Source organism: Symphalangus syndactylus, chromosome 23 (assembly GCF_028878055.3).
Source record: "Symphalangus syndactylus isolate Jambi chromosome 23, NHGRI_mSymSyn1-v2.1_pri, whole genome shotgun sequence".
NCBI classification, from domain to species: Eukaryota; Metazoa; Chordata; class Mammalia; order Primates; family Hylobatidae; genus Symphalangus; species Symphalangus syndactylus.
This window is the reverse complement of record NC_072445.2, coordinates 21,429,262-21,455,460: the sequence shown is the minus strand read 5'-3', so window position 1 is coordinate 21,455,460 and position 26,199 is coordinate 21,429,262. Positions and strand designations below refer to the sequence as shown.

General features: G+C 35.6%; 1 protein-coding gene and 1 pseudogene across 2 annotated transcripts in view; both read right to left on the bottom strand.

The window, feature by feature from the left end:
- Positions 1–26,199, bottom strand: part of CD2AP (CD2 associated protein) — a 163,115-nt gene that overhangs the window by 25,775 nt on the left and 111,141 nt on the right. For both annotated transcript variants that reach the window (XM_055264843.2, XM_055264844.2), the window contains exons 9-13: positions 25,373–25,477; positions 23,956–23,992; positions 22,494–22,556; positions 7,694–7,859; positions 4,273–4,415 (exon numbers count right to left, since the gene is read on the bottom strand). In XM_055264843.2, coding sequence (XP_055120818.1) covers positions 4,273–4,415; positions 7,694–7,859; positions 22,494–22,556; positions 23,956–23,992; positions 25,373–25,477 — 514 coding nt within the window. The remainder of the gene's footprint in view (positions 1–4,272; positions 4,416–7,693; positions 7,860–22,493; positions 22,557–23,955; positions 23,993–25,372; positions 25,478–26,199) is intronic.
- On the bottom strand, positions 4,437–7,499 carry LOC129473852 (dnaJ homolog subfamily C member 17-like; annotated as a pseudogene).

The window sequence follows — 26,199 nt, the reverse complement described above, 5'->3', positions numbered from 1 at the left end:
TTATAACTAAAATTAAATCAACTTTTAGTCAAGTTTTAGTCTTTAGCCAATGATAGAAATTACAACGATGAAAAGCAATTTTAATTCTATGGTATCAAAGAAGAAAAATATGTTAAATATTACTTTAAAATACCTCACTATAAAAATATGACTCAATACTATCTTTAAAATATTTCATACATAAATAAAAATTCATTAATGCCTTATATGGTACTTATAAGTCTTTAATATGGTATGATCAAGGAAACTATTAGAAACTAAATTTTTTTAAATTCTAGTTTAGATATAGGCTCACTTTTGATAGTATATGCTACTCAACAGGTAACTACTAGAAAAATTCCACCATAAATTATTTCTGGAAGAAATGAGAAATATTGGAAAAGTAATTTTAAAAAAATAGATCAACTATCAAATAATCCTGAAGAAAAACAAATGTGTTTCCTTATTCAACAATGAATGCTTCCATCGAATAATATGTTTCTTTAACATCGCTTTTTGTTTGTTTGTTTTTGAGACAGGGTCTCACTTTATCACCCAGGCTGGAGAGCAATGGCATGATCAAGGCTCACTACAACCTCCAACTCTCAGCTTTAAGCAATCCTCTCACCTCAGCCTCCCTCCCTAGTAGCTGGGACTACAGGTGCACACCATCATGCCCAGCTTTTTTTTTTTTTTTTTTCTGTAGAGACACAGTCTCACTATGTTGCTTTACCCAGGCTAGTCTCACTATGTTGCCCAGGCTAGTCTCTTAACTCATGGATGCAAGCAATCTCCCTGCTTTGGCCTCCTGAAGTGCTATGATAACAGGCATAAAATTGCCTTTTAATCATAGAAAATCTTATCACAGAAAAACAATACTACACTGTAAGGAAACTTCATCAGTTGGGCTTTCTTAATGTAACAGCTATGTTACTATAAAATTTTCTATCTTACTTTTTAAAACTAAGTTAAAGATAATTTTACTTTTCAGATAATGTACGATTTTAGAAATATGTGGACCACACAGCTTTATTATTAATTAGCAGTGGCACTGAGATTTTCCTTAAATCAATTTTTGAGGAAGTGTTTGTAATAGAGAAAAAAAATTGTAAGCATGGTTCTTCTTTTTTTTTTTTTTGAGACGGAGTCTCGCTCTGTCGCCCAGGCTGGAGTGCAGTGGCGCAATCTCGGCTCACTGCAAGCTCCGCCTCCCGGGTTCACGCCATTCTCCTGCCTCAGCCTCTCCGAGTAGCTGGGACTACAGGCGCCCGCCACCACGCCCGGCTAATTTTTTGTATTTTTAGTAGAGACGGGGTTTCACCGTGGTCTCGATCTCCTGACCTCGTGATCCGCCCGCCTCGGCCTCCCAAAGTGCTGGGATTACAAGCGTGAGCCACCGCGCCCGGCCTAAGCATGGTTCTTAATAGCTCTGATATTTATAAAACTACATTATATATGAGAATATATATGAAGAAGCTGAAAAGTTATGTCATGTCATTAAAAAAAGAGAAAATCTGAGTGTTCTGGATATGTCTTTCTTACATGTACAAAAGTCAGTCTGTATTTATATACATAGTTTATGTATATACACAAATGTTTACATATGACTTTATAAATAAGAAAATCATATCTGAGAATAGGGTCAGGGATTTATATCCTTTATAGATTAGAACAAAAACAAAATGGGATGGGTTTAAAACAATGGAGGAGGGAGGAAAGAAGGAAAATAACACTTGTAATAACTTCCATGTCAGGTACTCCAGTAGACATATACATGTACTAAATCATCCCATTGTTAGTTAAGGGAAAAAACATTAAGAAACTTGCTATCAGCAATCAACTAATAAATAAAACCCCTTTTGTTAACAGCAAAGTCAGTGTACTTTCTATTATTTCACCTCAAATTATTACAGTGCCTAATAATAAAATTTTCAATAAGTTTTTCATCTATGTTTTCAACTTTCTAAAACATATTTAAAATGATAGTTTCACACGTTATATTTGAGGCTGTATTTGAGCCAAAATACTTTTTTTAAAGTATTAACTTCACAGAAGAGGTAGAACACTTTTATATCACTAATACTAGGAACATATGATCGTCTAATTTAAAAAGGTAGCAGGAATCTCTGAATTAATGTTTAGGACATACGCTACTTACTTCCATCAATTATGCCTTTTATCTTAGCATGCAACTGTGCCTAAAACACTACTGAGGATATAAAACTTGCTCAGTAAATAATTTGACAGTTAACATGAACTAAATTCCCAACATTTGTATTTTCTGAACTTTACAGGGCCTAAGTATAGTACACCAAAGGTAGTATTATTAAGTGGAAGGAATAAAGAACAGCAGCCTGAAAGTAGCTGTTAGTTTTCTAACTTGGCTAAGTCTCAGCATCTCTAGAGTATTTCCTTATTTATTTAAAGAAAAGAACAAATCAGAAATAAGATATTTTCACACCCTGTTCCACAAAGTCTCTGTTTACTATATGGGGAGTAAATAACAGCTATGTATAAAAGATAGAAACAGGGCACCCCAAACCAAGTAAAAACAGAACTTTCCAATCATCAATAGTTTGAAATTATTACATATATTATTTTTACTAGAAATATGGCAGTGTGTTGTGATTCTATATAGAAAAGGTTTCGAAAAAAAGAAAATGTTGTAATTTACCTAAATTAAAAAAAAAAATCCATTACTTTGACATAAACTAAATAAAACATTCAAGATGAATACAAAGCAGCAGATGTGGATTACAGGTTTTACTCCTTCAATTCCCAAAGGGACTCCATCAACATTTAAAGACTTGTGTGATAAAGATCCCCCAAATTTGTGAAAATTTAAAATACAGTTGCAGTAACTTTTTTATTTCCACAGTTAAAATTGGGCAAATAATCTGCTTTTCTTCAACTATAACTTATGAAACACATTTCTAGCTATATTTTAAATCAAACAGAAAACAATAAGAACTGATCAAATTCTATTTACTGATAAGCTCAATAAAAAAGAATGATTTTTTAAAACATGAGGATTCTTTTTCTGTTTATCAAACAATTAATAACGATAATTTTCACCATATAAAACATACTGAATACATTTCAATGAATTTCTCTAAAATACAATCAACATTTCAATTCCCAGAAATTAGTAGTAAATATAGCTTCATCCATAACAAGGGGAATCCAACTGTATGACAAAAGGATCTATGAGATGTTCAAATAAAAAGACTGAAAGGAGGCCACACTTTAAGTCAGAAACTTTGCATTCGCAAACTGAAAGAGGGAAGAGTAAGGTCACCTGAAAAAACCTGAAATGTAATAGCATACTTTATAATAAGGTAATAAAAAACATCTAAGTGTAACTGCCCTTGAAGTTTAAATGTAAACATGAAATGTTAACAATGAAGCTAGAAAAATTAAAATATTAAGATTTCTTAAAAGAATATCACAGTAAAAATGAAAATTTAGAGTTCTCCTTTGTTTTATGTGACAGTGCTTATTTAATGTGTCTGTAGCTTACTTTGTTTAGACATCAAATAGGAAAAAAAAAGCATCTGCTTCCTAGAGTTAAACTAAGAACATACATGAGAAAGTGCTTTGAAAAAGTTAAAAAAACTAAACTAAACACAAATGCAAAGCACTATACAAAATATTAACAATTACCAGAAAGTAATGAAGGCACAATGCCTTTAATAATGAAAACTATCAAGACTTCTCTGTTTCAAGTTTTACATTTTACAAATAATAATAGGTATTAAAAAAAAAACAGGAAGTAGAGATTAGACAAATAAAGATACCAGTAAGCTGAAAAACCAGTCCTAAAGCTTAAAACAAAATTAGCAAAAGGGTTAGAAAAAGTATATTTTCCTATACTAGAAATAAAAGTATCTCTAGATTAAGAGGAGAAATTTAAAGTCCTATGAAATATAATCTAATGCTGGCACTGAAAGTCTATGTCATCTCATTTTTAAACTTTTAAAACTAAAGTGTATTCATATCTCAGTTGGGTAGTACAGTCATTCCACTATAAAGAGGGAGTAATAGATGGGTCATCTTTTAACATCTATTTCAGTCCTCTGATCAGTAAGAAACCATAAAGTCTGATCAGTAAGGACCATAAAAATTTTACTTATTTTCTTTTATTATTTCTACTTTGGCTACTAAATTTTAAACAAATTTCAACTGTGTAATTTCAACTTTATCCACACGCAAATTGCATAAATATATCTCTTAAAGAGTTACTTTGACGATTTTTTTTTTTTTAATGCATCACTGCTGTCCATGCTGACTTACCTGTTTCTTTGGAGGTCCTTACTGTAAATGAATCAAAGTCTACTGATTTTGGTCTAAGGGGCAACTGTTCAGAATCTAGCTTTGGTTTTGATACTGGCTCAGTTTCAAATTTTGATGAAATGGTAGAAACTTCCCCATTAATCCTGAAATAAGAAAAAAACATGCAAAAATCACTAGTATGAAACATGACGTTTTTTTTAAATTATGATTTAATGACATTAAAGATTGTATGGCCTAATACTAATTACTTTCTGTTTTTTAAAACCATTTCCATAAATGCAAAACTCTGTTCTAAGGCTGATCACAATAAAATAAAAAATGTGAGAACAGTTTAGTAAGTGTAGAAAATTATTATAAACATAAAATTAACATTCAACAGATATTAGTTTACAGAAAATATTAAAAATAATACTTAAAAATTAAACTGCAACAATAGAAGGACAACTCTAGAAGGTAAGCAACAGTGAGAGCTAAATCAAAATGCACAGAATGCTCCTGTATTTTCTTTTTTAAATTTTTTTTATTATTTTAGATTTTTTTTATTTCAACAGGTTTTTCAGAAACAGGTGGTATTTGGTTACATGAATAAGTTCTTTAGTGGTGATTTCTAAGACTTTGGTGCACCCACCACCCAAGCAATGCACACTGTACCCAATGCGCAGTCTTTTATCCTTCACTCCCCTTCCACCCTTTCCCCTCAAGTCTCCAAAGTCCACTGTATCATTCTCATGCTTTTGCACCCTCATAGCTTAGCTCCCACATATTAGGGAGAATATACAATGTTTGATTTTCCATTCCTGAGTTACTTCACTTAGAATAAGAGTCCCCAGTTCCACCCAGGTTGCTGTGAATGCCATTTTTTCCATCTTTTTTACGGCTGAGTAGTATTCCATGGTATATACATACACCACAATTTCTTTATTCACTCATTGATTCATGGGCATCTGGGCTGGTTCCATACTTTGTAATTGCGAATTGTGCTGCCATAAACATGCATGTGCAAGTTATCTTTTTCCTATAATGACTTATTTTCCTCTGGGTAGATACCCAGTAGTGGGACTGCTGGATCAAATGGTAGATCTGCTTTTAGTTCTTTAAGGAATCTCCACACTGCTTTCCATAGTGGTTCTACTAGTTACATTCCCACCAGCAGTGTAGAAGTGTTCCCTTTTCATTGCATCCATGGTATATCTATTATTTTTTGATTTTTTGGTTATGGCCATTCTTGCAGAAGTGAGGTGGTATCACATTGAGGTTTTGAGTTGTATTCCCTGATAATTAGTGATTTTGTTCATTTTTCCATATGCTTGTTGGCCATTTGTATATCTTCTTTTGAGAATTGTCTATTCATGTACTTAGTCCAGTTTCTGATGGGATTGTTTCTTTCTTGCTTTTAAAGTTTATTGGTGATGTTTTAAAAAGGGCTGTGACTTAGGAAGGCTGTGGCAGGAGACTAAATGGGCTGCCACTCCTTGACTACTGCTGCATGTGGTAAGAAGAGACACCACTGGGTCCCTTCACTGTCCTGGGTGGCTGGGGCCCACTGCACCCTGGAGTCCTCTTTGAAAGAGGAAATTTTTCGAGGATTATCACCCAGGCCAACTTTATTCCAGACACCCATCTCTGCAGCATCGACAGTCCCAAACTCCACGACACCAGTACCTGCCTTCTTACTCAAAAGCACCAAGTTGAGAATTCCACCATACTTTTGCAAAAGCCACAAGAGGACACCTCTGGAGTAACTGCCTTCTGACTAATCCTTCTGGCACTTTCATTTCAGTTTTGTTTTTGGGTTCCTTTGTCTTCAGTATTTTCTGACTTTTAATCTCAAATCAAGTTCCTGGCACATCTGCTCCTAGATCATCATCTGCTGTTCCTCCAGCTGCCAGGAACACTATTCATTAAGATGTTCAATCTCCTGCTCAAGTGTCCTGGTGCTCTAGCTTTCCTCCACCTTCTCACTCACCTGGGCCTGGGCCTCCATATCATGATTAGCTTTTTTTATTCTCTCATCAAGCCTCTGGGTCCTCTATGCTGTCTGCTTCTTGGCTTTTCTAACATGATCATATGCAGCCCTGGCTGCAGCAGGGCCTGAGAAAGCTAGTGGAAGAGTTCAGCTGCTCTGTGATTATCCAACTTGTCTGGGTGGCAGGAGAGGGCCTTCTGCCTATATGCCTCCTTCACCTCTTTGTCTGCTGCTTTCTCCATGATGCCTAGCAGCACGAACAGGTCCATCTCTAAGAGCCCTTGGTTTGCCATGGTTCCAGCCCTGACTGGATTTGTACTGTAATTCCCCAAGTGTTTTAAGCATGCACGAGGACTGTTGGCACAACCAACAGAATAGTGCTTAGCACCCTGGGAATTTACTGATGCATTTTAATAACCAAAGCTCCAATAAAATTCCCAGAACCTGCCTGTGATCTTTGTTTACATATCCAGCTTTCAACATGTTTATACTCTTCTTGGATGTTATTTACAACATTAAAATAAACCTTAACTTTTCAAAAAGATAAAAGATAATAAGTGTTGGTGGGAATCTTAAGGAAAGGGAACCCTTGCACACTATTGGTAGGAATGTAAATTCCTACCGCCATTATGGAAAACAGTACAAAGGTCCCTCGAGAAATTAAAAAGGTAATTATCATATGATCTAGCAATTCCATTACTGGGTCCGTATCCAAAGGAAATAAAATCAGTATGTCAAAGAAATATATGCATTCCCATGTTTACTACAGCACTATTCACAACAGCCAAAATACGGAAGCAACCTAAAGTATCAATGGATGAATGAATAAAGAAAATGTGGCATATATACACAAAGAATACCATTCGCCACAAAAAAAGCAAGGAAGCCTGCCATTTGCAACAACATCAACGAATCTGGAGGATGTTAAGTCAAATAAGCCAGGCACAGAAAGACAAATACCACATGTTCTCCACTCAAATGTGAAGTCTAAAAAAGTTGATCCCACAGAAATAGAGAGTAGAACGGTGATTACCAGAGTCTGAAGTGGTTGTGAGTTGGAGGGGAGTGGGAAGATGTGGTCAAGGAATACGTATTTACAGTTAGATAGAGGGAATAAGTTTTAAGAAATCCATTGTACATTTTAGTGACTGCAGTTAATGTGATGTACTGCATTCTTTAAAAATGCTAAGAGTGAATTTTAAGTGTTCTCATCATAAAAATGTTAACTATGTGAGGTTATCACAGTTACCGAAGCCATTCCACAATGTATTATATATATGCTTTAAAACATCATGTTGTATACAATAAATACATACAATTGTATATGGCAATTTTAAAAATAAATATAATTGAAAAATAAGAAAAAACTTAACTGGAGATTTAGAAAGGCAATAGAGCCATTAAGGTCAAAGGTGAGTAAATCAATAAGCTAATTTAAAATTAGGTAAAACTTACTTGGCTATAGGAGGTGGTGGAGGAACTGGTTTTTCAGGTCGCTTTGGGTACATTGTTCCAGAAGATCTCAATAAATTATTGGCTTTGGTAGGTGGAGTAGGTTTCTTGGGTGGGACTTGTGGAGCTGCTGGTTTGGAAGGTTTCTGTTCTAGTGTTGATTTTTCATCTAAGATTAAAAATATTTCACAAGTTATTAACAATCAAAATTATTTAGGTTTTTCTATTTCCGAAAGTTTGTATCAGGCTAGAAAAGTGTGATACAGGCAGACATGAACTTTCATTCTCTATATTTGTATACGTGTGCACTGTTTTACTTATTTTAAAGTTATATTTTAATTTAATAATCCTAAATAACTTTAAAAAATGTTTATTATGGTAGAGAGGAAAACCACTAATAAGCTTCAGATTAGTAGATAATGCCTGCTTTTTATTATGTTCCCAAGAAGCTTTGCTTTTAAGTGTAGTAGTCTATCTCAAATACAACCACGTATGATTTTACTCTAACCAGAAAATTATCTAGACTTAAATCCAGACTACTTTCTGAAACTGAAATATAGAGAACTGAAAACAAGTAGAAACTCAAGTCCTATATAACATTCAAATTTAAAAAGCATGATGGTGAAGGAAAAAAAAAATCAAATGTTAAGAGAAACTAGGGCAAGACTGCTTAGCCACAGATGAGAATTATAGGCTTATATTTGTAATTCTTACTACTGTACTAAGAATTTTATTAATACCGGCCAGGCGCGGTGGCTCACGCTTGTAATCCCAGCACTGTGGGAGGCCGAGGCGGGCGGATCACGAGGTCAGGAGATCGAGACCACGGTGAAACCCCGTCTCTACTAAAAATACAAAAAAATTAGCCGGGCGTGGTGGCGGGTGCCTGTAGTCCCAGCTACTCGGAGAGGCTGAGGCAGGAGAATGGCGTGAACCCAGGAGGCGGAGCTTGCAGTGAGCCAAGATTGCGTCACTGCACTCCAGCCTGGGCAACAGAGCAAGACTCCATCTCAAAAAAAAAAAAAAAAAAAAGAATTTTATTAATACCATTTCATTTAATAATGCAATGAAATGGGTATTTCCATTTGAAGTAGAAGAAAATAAGCTGGAAAAAAACAATTTTGACAATTGTATACTATGTCAATAAAGACGATTTTATCACCAAAAAGGCAACAAGTACTCTTTTACTACACATGACGTACCTGCTGCCTGATCTTTCAGGTGCTCATAATAGGTATTAAAATTGACACATGTGTACATGAGATAGTCATAATACAGCAGTCAGCAAAATGTGTCTTAAGACATATATACAAAAATAAGAAGCTCCTAAGCACCATACTGAATAATTTTCAAAATTTACTTGGTCTTTGAAAAAAATGTCTATCACAAAACCACAAATAATTCTGTAAGATTTCATATCAACCAGAAACTGGTGATTATAAAACCTGAACATCGTAGCACATAGCTAAACCTCTCCCTTTTAAAAATTACAAGTTTTATTTCACAATGAATACAAAATACTATTTTCTCACTTTCACCACTTATTTAATACTTTGAATCATATGAAAATATGATTCTATAAAATTCTGGTCATCATTTGGTACAAAAATTTATTTTTATATGGCCTCAAGATATAACAATGTACTATATATAATTATACCATCAGGAATTTTTAAAAAACCAAACTCTCCAATTGAAATCAATAATGAAATAAAGCTATTTGTAGTTGTAACAACCAGCCAAACTTAAATTTCTAGAAATTAAGAGATGTTTCATATAAAATACCACGAAAAATGGTCAAAGGATATAAATTAAAGAGAAGTTCACTGATTGAATATATTTCTTTTAACAGATACACAAATGACAGCTTGAAATTCTGTAGTGTTAGTCTAAAAAAAAGAATACATGGAAATCAAAAAGTAACAAAAATACGACTTATCATTCCTGGTTATGTCCATAACTAAATCAACTATAAGGTACTGACTTATTATATAACTACTATAAGATGGCAACGTATTTATGTACTAGATTTTATTTTTTTAGTTGAGGTGATATTTACATAACATAAAATTAAAAATTCTAAAATGAACAATTCAGTGTCATTTAGTACATTCACCATGTTATGCAACCACCACCTTTATCTGCTTCGAAAACACTTCCAACACCCCAAAAGATAACCCTTTCCTCATTAATTAGTTAACCCCTGGCAAACAGCAACCTGCCTTCTATCTTCTATGGATTTACCCATTTTAGATACTTCATACACATGGAATCATGCAATTATCTTTGTGTCTGGCTTCTTTCACTTAGCTCAATGTTTTAGCAGTTTATCCTCTTTATAACATACAGCAGTATTTCATTCCTTTTTGTGACTGAATAATATTCCATTATATATATACACATATATATATATAAAACACAATCTGTTTATCCATTGAAGTATATCTGGATTCCTTCTACCTTTTGCCTACTGTAAATAGTGCTGCTATGAATATTTATGTACAATACATGAGAGTCTGTTTTCAATTCTCTTGGACGTTTGGAACTGCTGGGTCATATGGTAATTCCATGTTTAACTTTCTGAAGAACCACCTAACTGCTTTTCATAGTAGCTAAAACATTTTTTATTTGCACCAGTAATGTATAAAAGTCCAATTTCTCCACATCTTTGCAAACATTTATTACTTATTTTCCTTTCTTAAAAAAATTTTTAACCATCTCAGTGGGTGTGAAGTGGCACTCACTGTGGTTTTGATTTGCATTTCCCTAAAGACTAATGATGTTAAACATCTTGTCAAGTGCTTACTGACATGATTAATGATGTTAAACATCTTGTCAAGGGCTTATATAACAAGCATGCTTATAAACATGCTTGTTATAAAAAACAAAACTTACATATCTCCTTTAGATAATTATCTATTTCAGCCTGTGCTGCAGTTTTAAATAGGTTTGTCTTTTTGTTAAGTTATAACAGTCCTTTATATATTCTAGATGCTTGCAAATCTGGTAAGATTTCTCCCATTTTGTAAGTTGTCTTTTTACTTTCTTAATGTCCTTTAATGCATAGAAGTTTTTAATTTTGATAAAACACAATTATTTTTTCTTTGGTTAAATAAGCTTTTTGTGACATAGTCTAAAAAGAACAAAATACTTTTCTCTACACTCGTAACACTCTGAGACACCAAATGTGTGGGGATTTATTCCCACAACAACCAATTATCTGGCACCAGCTGAGTGTCCTATAATTTAATTCAATTCTGACACTATCTATCTGGGGTTAGCATCAGATCCCACAAGTTAAAGGCTCAGACCCACAAGACTGCTCCCACTTCAGATTCCAATCTCAAGTCCTGTCCTCTCATACTTCTGATCAATTGGCTATAAATTGGGGATTCCCATGATCTCTCCTCGGGTTTGATAACCTGTTAGAAGAGCTCACAGAACTCAGGAAGGCACTTTACTCACTGTTAACAGTTTATTATAAAGGATACAGCTCAGAACAGCCAAATGGAACACATGCAAAAGGCAAGGTATGCAGGAAGAGATGCAGAGTTTCCATAACTTCTCCAGGTGTACCACCTTCCCATCCCCTCTATGTGTTCACCAACCCAGGAGCTCTCTAAAATCTGTTATTTAGGGTTTTTAATGAAAGCTAAACATTTGATTGGTTCCCCTGGCAACAAGGCCCCTCCCCATCCTTAGGGACTTTACAAAAGCCTCCTCATTAATATAAACTCAGACATGGCTGAAAGATGCTTGTTATAAATAACAAAAGATGTTCCTCTCACCTTTATCACTCAGGAAATTTCAAGGGTTTTAGGAGCTATGGTGCCAGGAACCAGGGACAAATATTAAATATGCATTCCTTATATCACAATATCACACGTATCTAAAAACCTATTGCCAAATCCAAGGCCATGAAGATTTACTCTTGTTTTCATCTAAGAGTTTTAACTCTTATATTTAAGGTCAATGATCCATTTTCAGTTACTTTTTGCTTACAGTGTGGGGTAGGGCTCCAACTTCATTCTTTTGAGAACATCCAGCTGTGAGTACTAGAATGTTAATTCAGCTAAAAATCTGCCAAATCCAAGAGAAAATGTAGATTTAAGGAGAAAAAAAAAAGTTCTATGTTAGCTGCCTGAATGACCAAGGAAGAATTACATAAGGTACAGATACAGGCTGGGTGCAGTGGCTCATGCCTTTAACCCAAACACTTTGGGAGGCTGAGATGGGAGCATCACTTGAAGCCAGGAGTTCATGACAATCCTGGGCAACAAATCAATACCCCCATCTCTATAAAAGAAAAAAAATTAAAAAATTAGCCAGGTATGGTAACATGTATCTTTAGTCCCAGCTACTCTGGAGGCCGAGGTGAGAGAATCACCTGAGCCTAGGAGATTGAGGTTGCAGTGGGCTATGACATCACTGCACTCCAGCCTGGGCAAGAGAGTGAGACCCTGTCTCTAAGAAAGAAAATGAAATACAGAAAAGAGTTATCTCAAATATATAATTTTTTCAACAAAAATGTCTAAAATGTATGCTAACAAAATACAACAAAATAACCAAAATAGGTCCTTTTATTTGCTTCAGAATATAGCAATACATTACCAACACTGTACATATTAAGTTAACCCATTTATTAATTCAGATGAGGGTCAATGTCCTACTGATTTAATTGAAATGGAAAAATAAGTGATAATATGGGCACCAAAGCAGGAGTGATTCCAAGTGCATAAATTCTGATTTAAAAAATCAAATATCGTATTCTTTGTGATCACTTGGAGATGCCTTAGAGAAAAAATGTACTACCTAAAAAGTAGTGAGTCTATTCTTAATTGAATCTATTTTCCTAACATTTTAGAAAATTTTAGGACAAAATATATTTATTCATATTTATCTCACTGAAGTTTAAACTGCAGCATAACATTTTCAGAAACGGTAAGTATAAAGTTTGAGAAACTATTACCACATGAACATACCAGAGTAACCACCACATAGGCCAAGAACTGAACATGATCCACATCTCTGGTTACCCTTATCCTTCTTCCCAATCCCTACCCCACCTGCTCCCATCCAAGCTGTCTTCTAACACCATAGATTATTTATTAATATTTTTAACTTTATGTCAATGAAATCCTAAGATTCATTTTGCTGTGTGTAGCTCTAGTTCATTTATTTGTTGCTACATGGTATCATGGTATATGAATATACCTCAACTCTTTTACCCATTCTTTTGCTGATGAACATCTGTGTTGTTTCCAATGGCAACTTTGTTATAAATTTATAAACTTTGTTATGAATTGCACTGAATGTGCAGATTGCTTTGGGTAGTATGGAAGTTTTAACACTATTGATTCTTCCAATCCTTAAACATGGAATATTTTTCCATTTTTTTGTGTGTCTTCTTCAATTTCTTGCCTCAATGTTTTCTTTGCATATATCCAGGTTGGATTCCATAGCATTCTTGGTTTTGTGGCCTGATGCTTTTAATCACTTTTAGAAAACTGAAAAACCATTGTATCTTCAAATACAGTTTCTGCTCCATTTTTTTCTCCTTCCTATCAGGTCCTCCAATTACATGTACATAAGACCTTCCCACTGTACAGTCATCCCTCTGTATATATAGAGGATTGGCGCTAAGATCCTCACGTATACCAAAAGCACACATACTCAAATCCGATGATGACCACTGTGGAACTTGCCTGCACAAAAGTTGGCTCTCCTCATACGCGGTTTTGTATTCTCACAAATACTGTACTTTTATTCCCAATTAGGCTGAAAAAAATCTGTGTATATATGGACCCCATATAGTTCAAACTCATGTTGTTCAAGAGTCAACCATATTCTTTGTGTCTCTTAAGGTCTTTTCCATATTTTCTATCTTTTTTGTCTCCTTATGTTTCAGTTCAGGTATTTTCTTTTAAAAATATACACACATATATTAACATTTGTGTGTATATATTTACATATACTTATATATGTAAACAAATTCATTTAAGCTTAGATTGACTCATATTCATATATACTTATAAGGTTCTAGTTCTGTCAAAATTATCAACCCCATCTTTTATTACTTCTAACATTTATTAAGCATAGTTACTTTAAAGCTTGTATCTAGTATCTCTAATATCTAGATCCCCTAAAGGCCAGGTTCCATTGTCTGTTGTTCTTGGTTTCTAGCCATGTGTCATATCTATAAGTATGCCTAATTATCTCTGAATGAGTACAAGACACAAAAGATTTATAGGAAAACAGAGATAATTTAAAACTCTAGATGATGTCTTCTTCTCTAGAGAATAAAGGTTTACTTTCATTCTTTCAGTAAGCTAAGGTAGGGATAGTAAAAATCCCAGGTCACCTTCCTCTCATCAAGAATTGAGATTACTAGAAGTTGAACTTCAGTGTTCCTCAGAGTTAGGTCTATTTCCATTTCATACTTCCTTCTACATTAAGTCCCTTTAGGAACTAAATCAAAACCTAGTTCACTAGGATACCTCCTCTTTCATGAGCTTTGAACTCTAATTTTTCTCTCCTTGAACCCAAAAGTCTATCGAAAGTTCTTTTCATAGGCTAAGCTACCACTTTCAAGATTGGCAAATGCTCCAACAGGAAATATGAGCCCCAATGCCAGACTTTACTGGGCTCTCCTCTTCCCCTCTATCTTGATCTTATGATTCTTCATTTTATTTGTAGCTCTCCTACTCCTGGCAGATGACTCTGGCAAATATAAATATATATATATATATATATATTTGTGTGTGTATATATATGTGTATATACATATGTGTATATATATGTATATACATATGTGTATATATATTTGTGTGTATATACGTGTATATATATATGTGTGTGTATATGTGTATATTTGTGTATATGTACGTGTGTGTATATATATTTGTATGTGTGTGTGTGTATATATATATATATTCAAGAGTTCCTGGTCATCAAACAACTTTTTAAATGTATATATTCTAAGAAAGCTCTCTTCGCATTCTTACGCTAAGCAATCTTCTCGGACAATCTTACCCATACCCGTAAATTTAATACCTAACTTCCAGAATAGCACCTTCCAACTAAACACTTAATACAAACTCTTAGCAAAAGTTCAGCCAATATTTCATATCAAATCCCATGTCAAAAGCTGAATTCACATGGTTTCCTCCAGAAACTGTCTGTATTCCATACTTCCTATCTCATTTCCCCATCGTCATAATCATTAGTATCTCATTAGTCAACAAGATGTCAAAGTAGAACCTAAATTGCATTCCTTATGATAGATCCTAAATATATCTCAAAGTCTTCAGCAGACAATGCAGTTGAGTCCTCCCAAATCAATCCTACTTTCATATGATTACACTGAGACAATCAGTACATAGTATTCTTCTTACAAGTCTCATTGGTCTAGAGGTAAATGTGCCCAAAAGTGGTCCAAGAAACTGAAAAGACTTACATTCTATGGTTGGGGAGAGGTTTTCCTCTCTTTCCTGTCAAACGGACAAGAAATCCTGTCACCCTAATTGCCACTCTCAGCATTCTTGTGATCACAAGAGGAGACAATCTGAACATAAAGTGGACACTGAGGATGGCGGAATGGAAAGATATAATTCAGGTCCATAACAGAATCACTAAGTGGCAGGTCATATGACTCCTACTTCTAGACTTTCAATTATGTGAGTTTTTTTTCCCTATTGTTTAAGTCAGTTTCAGTAAGGATTTTCTGTTAGTTGCTCTTGAAACACTTCAGCTTCCTTTTACCCATACCACCTTCCACTATCCACATCACCATTATCTAGCTAAATACCACTAGAAAGAAGTTTCAGAAAAACAAATGTAAACATGTCATAATCTGGAATCCTTCAGATTTTAAAGAATCCTTCATATTACATAATAAGTACTGTATTAAGTATCCCCTATGTATTATATACCTATTGTGTAACGCATTAGAGAACCAGTGGCAAATAAGGTACAGGTATCTATACACACACCTTTTTCCTCATGGAGTTTAATCAAGTGCAGGGTAAAGAATATCCCAAGACAAACATCTAAACTAATATGTAACAGACAATAATGAGAAATACCTACTTTTAAATAGTGTAGGTAAGGAAAATACTGTCAAGGAAGCAAAATTTTAAGCTGGAACCTAAAAGATGAGAAAAACCTGGTGAAAGATTCTGAGAGAAGTACAATTCCAGAGAAAGGAGGATGTCCCCTAAAGAAGTATGTATTTTAGACAGAAAGTATGAAATGCAAACAGATGTAACTGTAAACACATGGAAAGCAACAAATGTAAATAAATCCAACCACTGACTGGGAATCAGAAGTATACAAATGGTGGCTGAAGCCATGAGCCTGCAATAACAGAATTCAGAAGGAAATGCTCCTAAAGCAAAAGTGAGCAGATTCACTGCTGCTACCAGTGAAAGTATAGAACCAGACTGGCCTTCAGCACCATTTTATGCTCTTTCTGTGGGTATGACTGTGTATGTGTGTAGAGGAAGTGAGGAGGACATATGGATAAAAGTTACCATTTAAGTGATTTTATAAGAAAGAGCACCTTTGTTACATTCTCTTCTATACATTTATATGCCTCCCTACCTGCATTCCAAAATAATTATGAGTTCCTCCCTTTGTATCATGAATTTCATACCAATGACATGATGAGTATCTTACTGAAAGATAAATACAAAAAAGGACATCTCAAAAAGCAGGATAACCTGTGCTTCAAAGTGGTAATATTATTACCATTCTGTGACACAGCTTGCCAGGATTTTAGGTACTTCTGGGAAAATGAAAACAACAGAGGGGCAGAGAACTGCTAAGCAGGTTTGAGAAAATGCACGTGGTGGCCTGGGACAGAAAGTAGAAAGTGAGAGTTTAATCATCTATCTAAACATTTGGGAAAATATCCCATGAAATAATGGGGAATCACTTGAGTCCGAAATAGAGGGGTGATCAGTTTCATGGTTTCTAAGTAGCTCTTTTCTGTGCCCCGCATCTCTGACAGAACAGAGCTTTTCGAAGGATACCTTCCATGGAACCTAAGATCATAAGATAAAAACCATGAACACAAATACAAATGAAAAATACTTTATTTTCTTGGTGGAAGGCTTAAGACGCTTCAAATTGGTCCTAGCCATGGTTTGAAAATGCTTCGTCTCTCAACTATGGGAACAAGGGTAGAACTTTGATTTATGTTTACTGCTACTTAGTAAAAAATAATTTAACAATATTTAATATTCAACTGGCCCTCTCTGAATGCATGTGTCCAAAGGTCACTGGCAAAACACTGACATTTTTCTTATTCATGGTACCTGATCTATTAAAGGCATATCAGGTGTATGAGAACATTCTGAAAATACTTAGAATCATTTCCTTTGTTATGCCTGTCTTGTTTAACCTATATACAAAAAAAGTCTCATATCTACTCTTAAACTCCAAAACCAACACTTTACATTAAGTTTTCAAGTCATTCTAGTGAACAGTTCTTGTGAGATTTTTAAATGGAGGGAAAACGTCTTTTATATTTATTCACATGTTTACTACTTCTGGCATTCTTCATTGCTTTGAGTAATACCAACTGCCAATCTAGTATCATTTTCCTTCTACCAAAAATAATTTCTTTTAACATTTTCTGTAATACAGTTCTACTGGCAATAAGTTCTCTGAGATTTTGTCTCAAAAGGTTTTAATTTTGCCCCATTTCCAAAAGTATTTTTGTTAGGTAGAAAACTATACGTTGACAGTTATTTTCTTCCTGGCTTTAAGCTTTTTGTCATAAATTTGCATCAAATTAAAATTTTCAGCCATTATTTCTTTAAATTTTTTCATGTCCCCATTCTCTCACCTTTCCATTAGGTACCCCAATTACAGGTAAGTAAAACCACTTGATATTGTCACTCAAGTAACCAATATTCTGTTCACTTTTTTTCTATACATTTTTAATGGTTCTATTGCTATGTCTTCAAGTTCACTAACATTTTCTTCTGCAGTTTCCAATCTACTAGACATTCCATTCAGTGTTTCTCATTTCAGATACTGTATTCTTCTTTGCTAAAACTTCAATTTGGGTCTTTCTTATATTTTCCAGTTTTTGCACTGTAATTCTACCTTTTTTTTTGGAGACGGAGTCTCGCTCTGTCGCCCAGGCTAGAGTGCAGTGGCGCAATCTCGGCTCACTGCAAGCTCCGCCTCCCGGGTTCACGCCATTCTCCTGCCTCAGCCTCTCTGAGTAGCTGGGACTACAGGCGCCCGCCACCGCGCCCGGCTAATTTTTTGTATTTTTAGTAGAGACGGGGTTTCACCGTGGTCTCGATCTCCTGACCTCGTGATCCGCCCGCCTCGGCCTCCCAAAGTGCTGGGATTACAAGCGTGAGCCACCGCGCCCGGCCTGTAATTCTACCTTTTTAAACACATGGGAAATGTTTATCATAGCTGTTTTAATGTACTTGCCTTCTATCTCCACCATCTCTGTCATTTCTTGCTCTTTTCTGCTGACTGATTTTTCTTCCCTGGTTGTGTATGGCTATTTTCTTGCTCTTTCCACGCCTGGCAATCTTTAATCAGAAAATGGATGCCGTGATTTTTACTCTCTTGAATACAAAATTTCATTACATGCTTTTAAGTTGTACCAAATTTTATTCTGGAATTTGTTGGCCGTATTTCCAAGATAGAGGCAGAGAAGTCTTTGGTCTAAGGTGATATACTCTTTTATGAACTCTATCCAATGTGCTATATATTATGAGATCTTTCTACTCTGGCTCATGGAAAAATGAACTATTTGTGAGTTACAAAAAGGGCTTCACCTATTGCTTTCTAATGGTTGTTTCTCCATTATGGAAATTTCTTTTCATGCATGTGTAGATCAATATTCAGGCAAAGCCTCACAGTAAGCTGTCCACAGATCTGAGTACTCTCTGTGCAGTTCCCACCACTCTGGCACTCTGCCCCACAAATTGTAGCTGCCCGGGCCTTCCTAAATACCTATCTCTGCATCCTCAACTCTGTAGGACATCGAGGTCTGTCTGGCTTCCTCCTTTCTGCTGCCTGTAAACTGCTTCTAGACAATAAGCTGTGGTAATTATAGGTCTCACTTCAGTGTCACGGTGACTTATACTGTCTGATGTCCAATATGTGAAAGCCACTGTTTCATACATTTTGTCCAATTTTCTAGTTGTTTAACTCAGGAGTGTAAATTCGGTCCCTGTCGTTCCACCATGGGCAGGACTTTGCATAGATAAACGTAATAAAAATGCATCATCTTCCTTTTTTTTTTTTTTTTGAGACGGAGTCTTGCTCTGTCGCCCACGCAGGAGTGCAGTGGCGCAATCTCGGCTCACTGCAAGCTCCGCCTCCCGAGTTCATGCCATTCTCCTGCCTCAGCCTCCCGAGTAGCTGGGACTACAAGAGCCCGCCACTACGCCCGGCTAGTTTTTTTTTTTTTTTTTTTTTTTTGGTATTTTTAGTAGAGACGGGGTTTCACCGTGTTAGCCAGGATGGTCTCAATCTCCTGACCTCGTGATCCGCCCACCTCGGCCTGCCAAAGTGCTGGGGTTACAGGCGTGAGACACCGTGCCCAGCCTCCAATTTATTTATAAGAACAACTGACTGATTTTAGGGAAAAGGGGAAGTCACTACCTGAATTTTAACAAAACTGCTGCCTAACTGGTGACATGATTTTTTTTAATAGTAAAAAAATAGATAAAAAGCCAGCAATATACCTCTTACATGTGGTTCTACATATCTTGGTAAGCTGAGTTTTTCAGGTAGGACAGATATTATAAACAAGTACTAAAAACTGATCTAAGACTCCTACCTAACTAGTTCACAAAGAATTAATCTGAGACTAATATTTTTATTAAGCATAAATTGTGCAGCATATTTTTAAAATTCTTAAGTATAAAAAAAATATAAAAAACTTCCATTTTGAAAGTAAAAAGAAAGATAAAGCTAGGAAAGTACATGACATATTTAGGGACTAGAGAGTGAGTGCTACATTTAGTAAACAAAAAGGATGGAAGATGATATCAAAAATGTAATCTGGGGGTCAGTTAGTTACTGGAGGGCCTTGAATTTGAACTTTCGATTTTTATCTTAAAACTCAAAGTCTTTTCAACAAATGGTGTTGCATCAACTAGACATTCACATGCCAAAAAGAAAAAAAAAAAAAGAATCTAGACAATGATCTTACAACTTTCACAAAAATTAACTCAAAATGAATCACAAACCTAAATGTAAAACACAAAACTATAAAATTCCTAAAGATTACACAGGAGAAAATCCAGATGACCTTGGGTATGGCAATGACTTTTTAGATACAACACCAAAGCCATGATCCATAAAAGAAGTAACTGATAAGCGTCAATCAAATTTAAAACTTCTGCTCTGTGAAGAAAACAAGCCAGACTGGGAGAAAATATTTGCAGAAGACATCTAATAAAGGACTGCTATCCAAAATATACAAAGAAAGAAACTGAAGGAAAAAAACCTGAATAAAAAATGAACAAAAGACCAGAACACTTTACCAAAGACATACGAATGACAATTAAGCATATGAGGAGATATTCAACATCATATATCACTATGGAATTGCAACTGAAAACAAAAGTAAAATACACCTATTAGAAAGGCCAAAATCCAAAACACTGAAAATATCAAATGCTGGCTAGAATATAGAACAGAAATTCTCACTGATCGGCCGGGCGCAGTGGCTCACGCTTGTAATCCCAGCACTTTGGGAGGCTGAGGCGGGCGGATCACGAGGTCAGGAGATCGAGACCATGGTGAAACCCCGTCTCTACTAAAAATACAAAAAAATTAGCCGGGTGTGGTGGCGGGCGCCTGTAGTCCCAGCTACTCGGAGAGGCTGAGGCAGGAGAATGGCGTGAACCCGGGAGGCGGAGCTTGCAGTGAGCCGAGATTGCACCACTGCACTCCAGCCTGGGCGACAGAGCGAGACTCCGTCTCAAAAAAAAAAAAAAAAAAGAAATTCTCACTGATTACTAGGGGGAGTACAAAATGGTTCAGCCACATTGGAAGAAGTCTGGCAGTTGCGCCTACAAAACTCAATATACTCTTGCCACATTATCAGGTAATCCCTCTCCTTGGTATTTACCCAAATGAATAGAAAGTATCTCCACACAAAGACCTACACACATTTATAGCAGCTCCCCGTATAATTGCCAAAACTTAGAAGCAATCAAGATGTCCCTCAGTAAGTGAGTGGATTAATAAACTGTGGAATATAAAGACATTGAAATATTATTTAATGCTAACAACAAATGCCTCCCAAGCCATGAAAACATACGGAGAAGTTTTAAAGGCATATAATTAAGTAAAAGACGCCAATTTGAAAAGGCTACATGCCGTATGATTCCAACTATATGACACTCTGGAAAAGGCAAAACTGTGGAGTCATTAAAAAAATTAATGGTTGCCAAGGGGTGAAGGGAAGGACAGATGAATAGGTACAGTAAAGAAGGTTTTTAGAGTAGTAATGCTATTCTGTATGATACTACAATGGTGGATACAGGACATTATACATTTGTCAAAATCCATAATAGGTACAACACTAGGAGTGAACGCTAAAGGAAACTATGGACTTTGAGTGATAAAGAAGTGTCAATGTAGGGAGGCTCACCGATTTTAACAAATATGCCACTCTGGTACAGAATGTTAACAGGGAAAAATTGTGCCTGTGTGAAGAAAGGGAGTATATAGGAACTCTGTACTTTTGGCTCAATTTTGCTGTGAACCTAAAACTGCTCTAAAAAACAATCTCTTTAAAAAAAAAAAATGATACTGGGCTGGGCGCAGAGGCTCACGCCTGTAATCCCAGCACTTTGGAAAGCAGAGGTGGGTGGATCACGAGGTCAGCAAGTCGAGACCATCCTGGCTAACATGGTGAAACTCCGTCTCTACTAAAGAATACAAAAAATTAGCTGGGCGTGGTGGTGGGTGCCTGTAGTCCCAGCTACTCGGGAGGCTGAGGCAGGAGAATGGCATGAACCCAGGAGGCGAAGCTTGCAGTGAGCCAAGATCGCACCACTGCACTCCAGCCTGGGCCAGAGAGCGAGACTCTGTCTCAAAAAAAAAAAAAAAGATCCTGGCAACAACATGAAGTATGAGCCAGAAAAGGAGCTAAAGTGAGAGAAATCAAATAAGAGGATACAATACTTTAGGCAAGAAACAAGGATGGATTAGACTACAACACTGGGAGAAGAAACAAAAAGCATTCTAAAATAGTATTCAAGTTTCTTGATGTATATAAACTAATCTACTAGTGACAATCATTGCATATCTTTATGTACAATGAGAAGGACTTATTTCCTCCAAATTCACAACAAACCAATAAGGTTTTTAGCAAAATACATATGGTACCCCGGAATAACTTTCCAGGTTTACATTATGACAAACACATGCAGTGAGATTAAATAATATGTAATTAATTATTTTCATGCTTAAGTAGGAACTGGGTCTTCAACATTCTAAGGAATTTTTTAAAAACTGAAACACTATAAAAATAATAAAAGCATAGTTATTTAATGCTTAGTTTTCTTATACAGTCTGTAAAGTAACTAAAGACAACATCCTACTGAAGTAATAGTTTAATTTTTTAATGAATGTAAATTATCTGTTTGAGAAATGAACTACTCCCTCCCAGAAAACTCCAAGCATTGTTAAATACATACTGAATACCTGTTAAAAATCAGTGGAAATGACTCAGTGTGGAGAAATAGTTCTCTTTAAAATGACAATAAAAGAAATAATTGCTTTTTTGAAAGTTGAAAATTAGCCTCACCCTTTTCTTCAGGCTTTAAAGAAAAATACTTCTTCTCTGCAGCTATCAGTTCAGGTTTTGGAGCTATGGGAAAAAACATTAATACTTTTTTAAGAAGACAGTTTTAAAGCACAGAGACAATTACACTTCTAAAAAGTAAAGATGCATTGAAAAATAACATCAGATGAAACCATGGTTTAATAGAAAGAACAATGTACCAGAATCACCAGGCTCAATTTCTAATCCTGGACCTGCCACTATTACCCTACTCTGTGGTCTCAGTTCCTTCTTTGTCAAACTTAGGTGTTAGAGATCATATCCTCTACCATACTGCAATCCAGAAGAGCTGTGGTGATGAAAACATTCTATTTTTTCAGTATCCAACATGTGACTACTGAGCACTTGAAATGGCACTCCTATGACTGAGAAACTGAATTTTTTTATTTTATTTAATCTTAATTTTAAAAGCCACACATGGTTAGTGGCTACCACATTGAAGAGTAAAGCTATATAAAAAGCTTTCAACACCAACTTCTATAAAAATTACTTTTAACTGGCCGGGCGCGGTGGCTCACGCTTGTAATCCCAGCACTTTGGGAGGCCGAGGCGGGCGAATCACGAGGTCAGGAGATCGAGACCACGGTGAAACCCCGTCTCTACTAAAAATACAAAAAAATTAGCCGGGTGTGGTGGCGGGCGCCTGTAGTCCCAGCTACTCGGAGAGGCTGAGGCAGGAGAATGGCGTGAACCCGGGAGGCGGAGCTTGCAGTGAGCCAAGATTGCGCCACTGCACTCCAGCCTGGGCGACAGAGCGAGACTCCATCTCAAGAAAAAAAAAAAAAAAAAATTACTTTTAACTTATGCTTTCTTTGCTCTAGGATTAGGTCAGCAAATATAAAGCTAAAACCAAGGGCGAGAAAAAGACTTGGATTATTGTAAAAAACAGCAAATCTTTTAGGAAATAGAAATTTTTATTACACTTGTAAAGATCAATTATTTGAAAATCATGGAAGCAAAGAGCCAGATTACAAAACTTTAACTCTTGAAGACACTTCTAGGTATACCATAATTTATTCATGTTTAAAATCATCTAGTTTGTTTAACCTTCAGCATATTCCCTGAAAGAAGAGTACATAAATTATTATTTGAGACATTAACAAATGGATTTCATTTGAAAAGGTAGAATAACTAGTTGGCCAGGTCAATATGTTAAGTTTTCTAAAGCAGTTTAAATTTGATTAATTTTATTAACTCAAAATTACATATAAAGTATCTACATTTTCAAGGTCCCTATTTTATACCATTTGTACTTAAAAAAAATGAGATACTAATGCATGTGAACACTCAATTTTCATATATTTCTAAAAATGTTTACAGACATCATACTTGATAAAAATTAATAGTTTGCATTAGATCCAATTTTATCATTTTAGAATTTTAAAAAATGGAAAATAGCAAACTGAATAATACGCTTCTTACATACCTGGAGCCTTAGCAGGAGGTGGTGGTTTCTTTGGTTTCTGTTAAAATAATAATGGTGGAAACGGCTGACCAGTTTTATATCAAATATAGTTAAAATAAACTCTAATTAGTAATAATCTAAATTATACAAATGTCTCTCCTCTTCATTCCGTCCTTGCCAAAATATAAAATGCTAATATCGTAAAAACTACCCAAAAAGTCAATGACAACAAATTATTTCCTTAGAAAAAATAGCCTCATTGATCAAAATTCAGTCAAATATTTCAATCCATATTTCAGTGGATTGAATAAACCTTAAAAATCTTAATAAGCAAAAATGTTCTGCTCTGCCTCCCCTAGGTTAAGATTCCTAAGTACCATTTTACCCTTCTTTTGCAGCTGGGGTTGTGGGGAGAGGAAGACTGGCAGAACAAGGGAGAGGCCTTTTCTTTTGTTTGTTTTGTTTTGGTTTTTAAAAAACAGAGTAGCAACAAATAGACTAAGTTTTCACTCTTAACTCTTTGGCACTCTTAACTCTTTGGAACAGTTAAACGCAAAGACGTGTTTTTTCTCAATTTATAAACATTCACTCATTTTTTAAGACTTAATACCTTAAAATATTGAGATACATTTCTAAGTTTGTGGACTTGGTTTTTTACAAATTAAGAATAATTGATAAGCCATAATGTACAAACATAATAAAAGCAGAAAAACGTATTCTTTAGTAAAACTGTAAAATAAAGCATATGAAGGCTGAATCAATACTGAATGCAATCTAACAAAACAAAGGCCTCAGATAGCCTAAGCTTCCATAGAGTTCGAGAGTTCTGCATTGGCTTAAACCTAACATGGTAGCCCATCCTGCTGTGTGCTTGTGCTGATGCTCCTTCCCTCTATTTTAAAAACTCAATTATATTCCTCATCCATGGGGAAAAGGGACCAAGTTGTAGGAAGGCAAAAGACCACTGATGAATGACTCAGCCTCACTTTTTCTCTGAGAAGTGACACAAAAATAACAAATTCTGAAAGAAGGCAAAGAGTGCTCTTGCTCTCCCAAAAAAATGCACCAACAGCATAATAGCAATAGCCACAAGACCTTAAAATAAACTAGAGCTTTTCAACAACATTAAATAAAAATACAATTTCTTCCAGGAAAGTACTAATTTATGTTATTAGGATAGACAGCCCTTCTTAAATTATAAAATAAAGAAGTCTAAGGTTATTTTTCAGTACAGTCGAGAAACAAACAAAGGAAGAATAAAATACGGAACTGAAACATTATTTTGTTTTACTATAACTCAAATAACTCCTACCTGAATAGCTACATCTGAAACTCCTTCATAAAAATTATTCAATAACAATGCAAAAAAACTTGTTTGCAAAAGAGTAGTGGCAAAATGTCCTTTCAAGTATATCATCATTGAAAAACAAAAGCTTACTGGAAAGTCTTTATCAAGTTCATTTATCTGGACAGCAAAATTGTCTGGAAATACTCCTTCTTTACCATTAAGTTCACCCTTCCACCAGCCAGCTTCTCCAGTCTCCTAAAAAGCAAAATAGAATAATTAAGGCAATAGAAGTTATCTTTTTTTTTTTTTTTTTTAAGATAAAGTGTTGCTCTGTTGGCCAGGCTGAAGTGCAGTGATGCGATCATGACTCACTGCAGCCTCAACCTCCTGGGCTCAAGTGATCCTCCCAACTCAGCCTCCCAAGTGGCTGGGACCACAGGAATGCAACCATAAACTTCTGGGCTCAAATGATCCTCTTGATTTGGTCTCCCAAAGTGCTGGAACTACAGGCATGAGCCACTGTGCCCAGCTGGAACTAAACAGATCACACTGTCCTTCTAAAAGAAAATATTTCCCAAGTATTACTTTTAGCAGTAGTTACAAAATTGGGTTTAGTTTTAAAAACTATATCAATTTTAAAATTCCATCTATAACGTTAAAAGGTTCTCAGAGGAAAAAGGAGAAAGATAAAATGAGGCCAGGCGTGGGGGCTCACACCTGTAACCCCAGCATTTTAGGAGGCTGAGGTGGGTGGACCACCTGAGGTCAGGAGTTTGAGACCAGCCTGACCAACAAGGTGAAACCCCATCTCTACTAAAAATACAAACATTAGCCGGGCATCGTGACAGGCGCCTGTAGCCCAGCTACTCGGGAGGCTGAGACAGGAGAATTGCTTGAACTCGGGAGGCGGAGGTTGCAGTGAGTGGAGATCACACCACTGCACTCCAGCCTGGGTGACAGAGCGAGACTCCATCTCA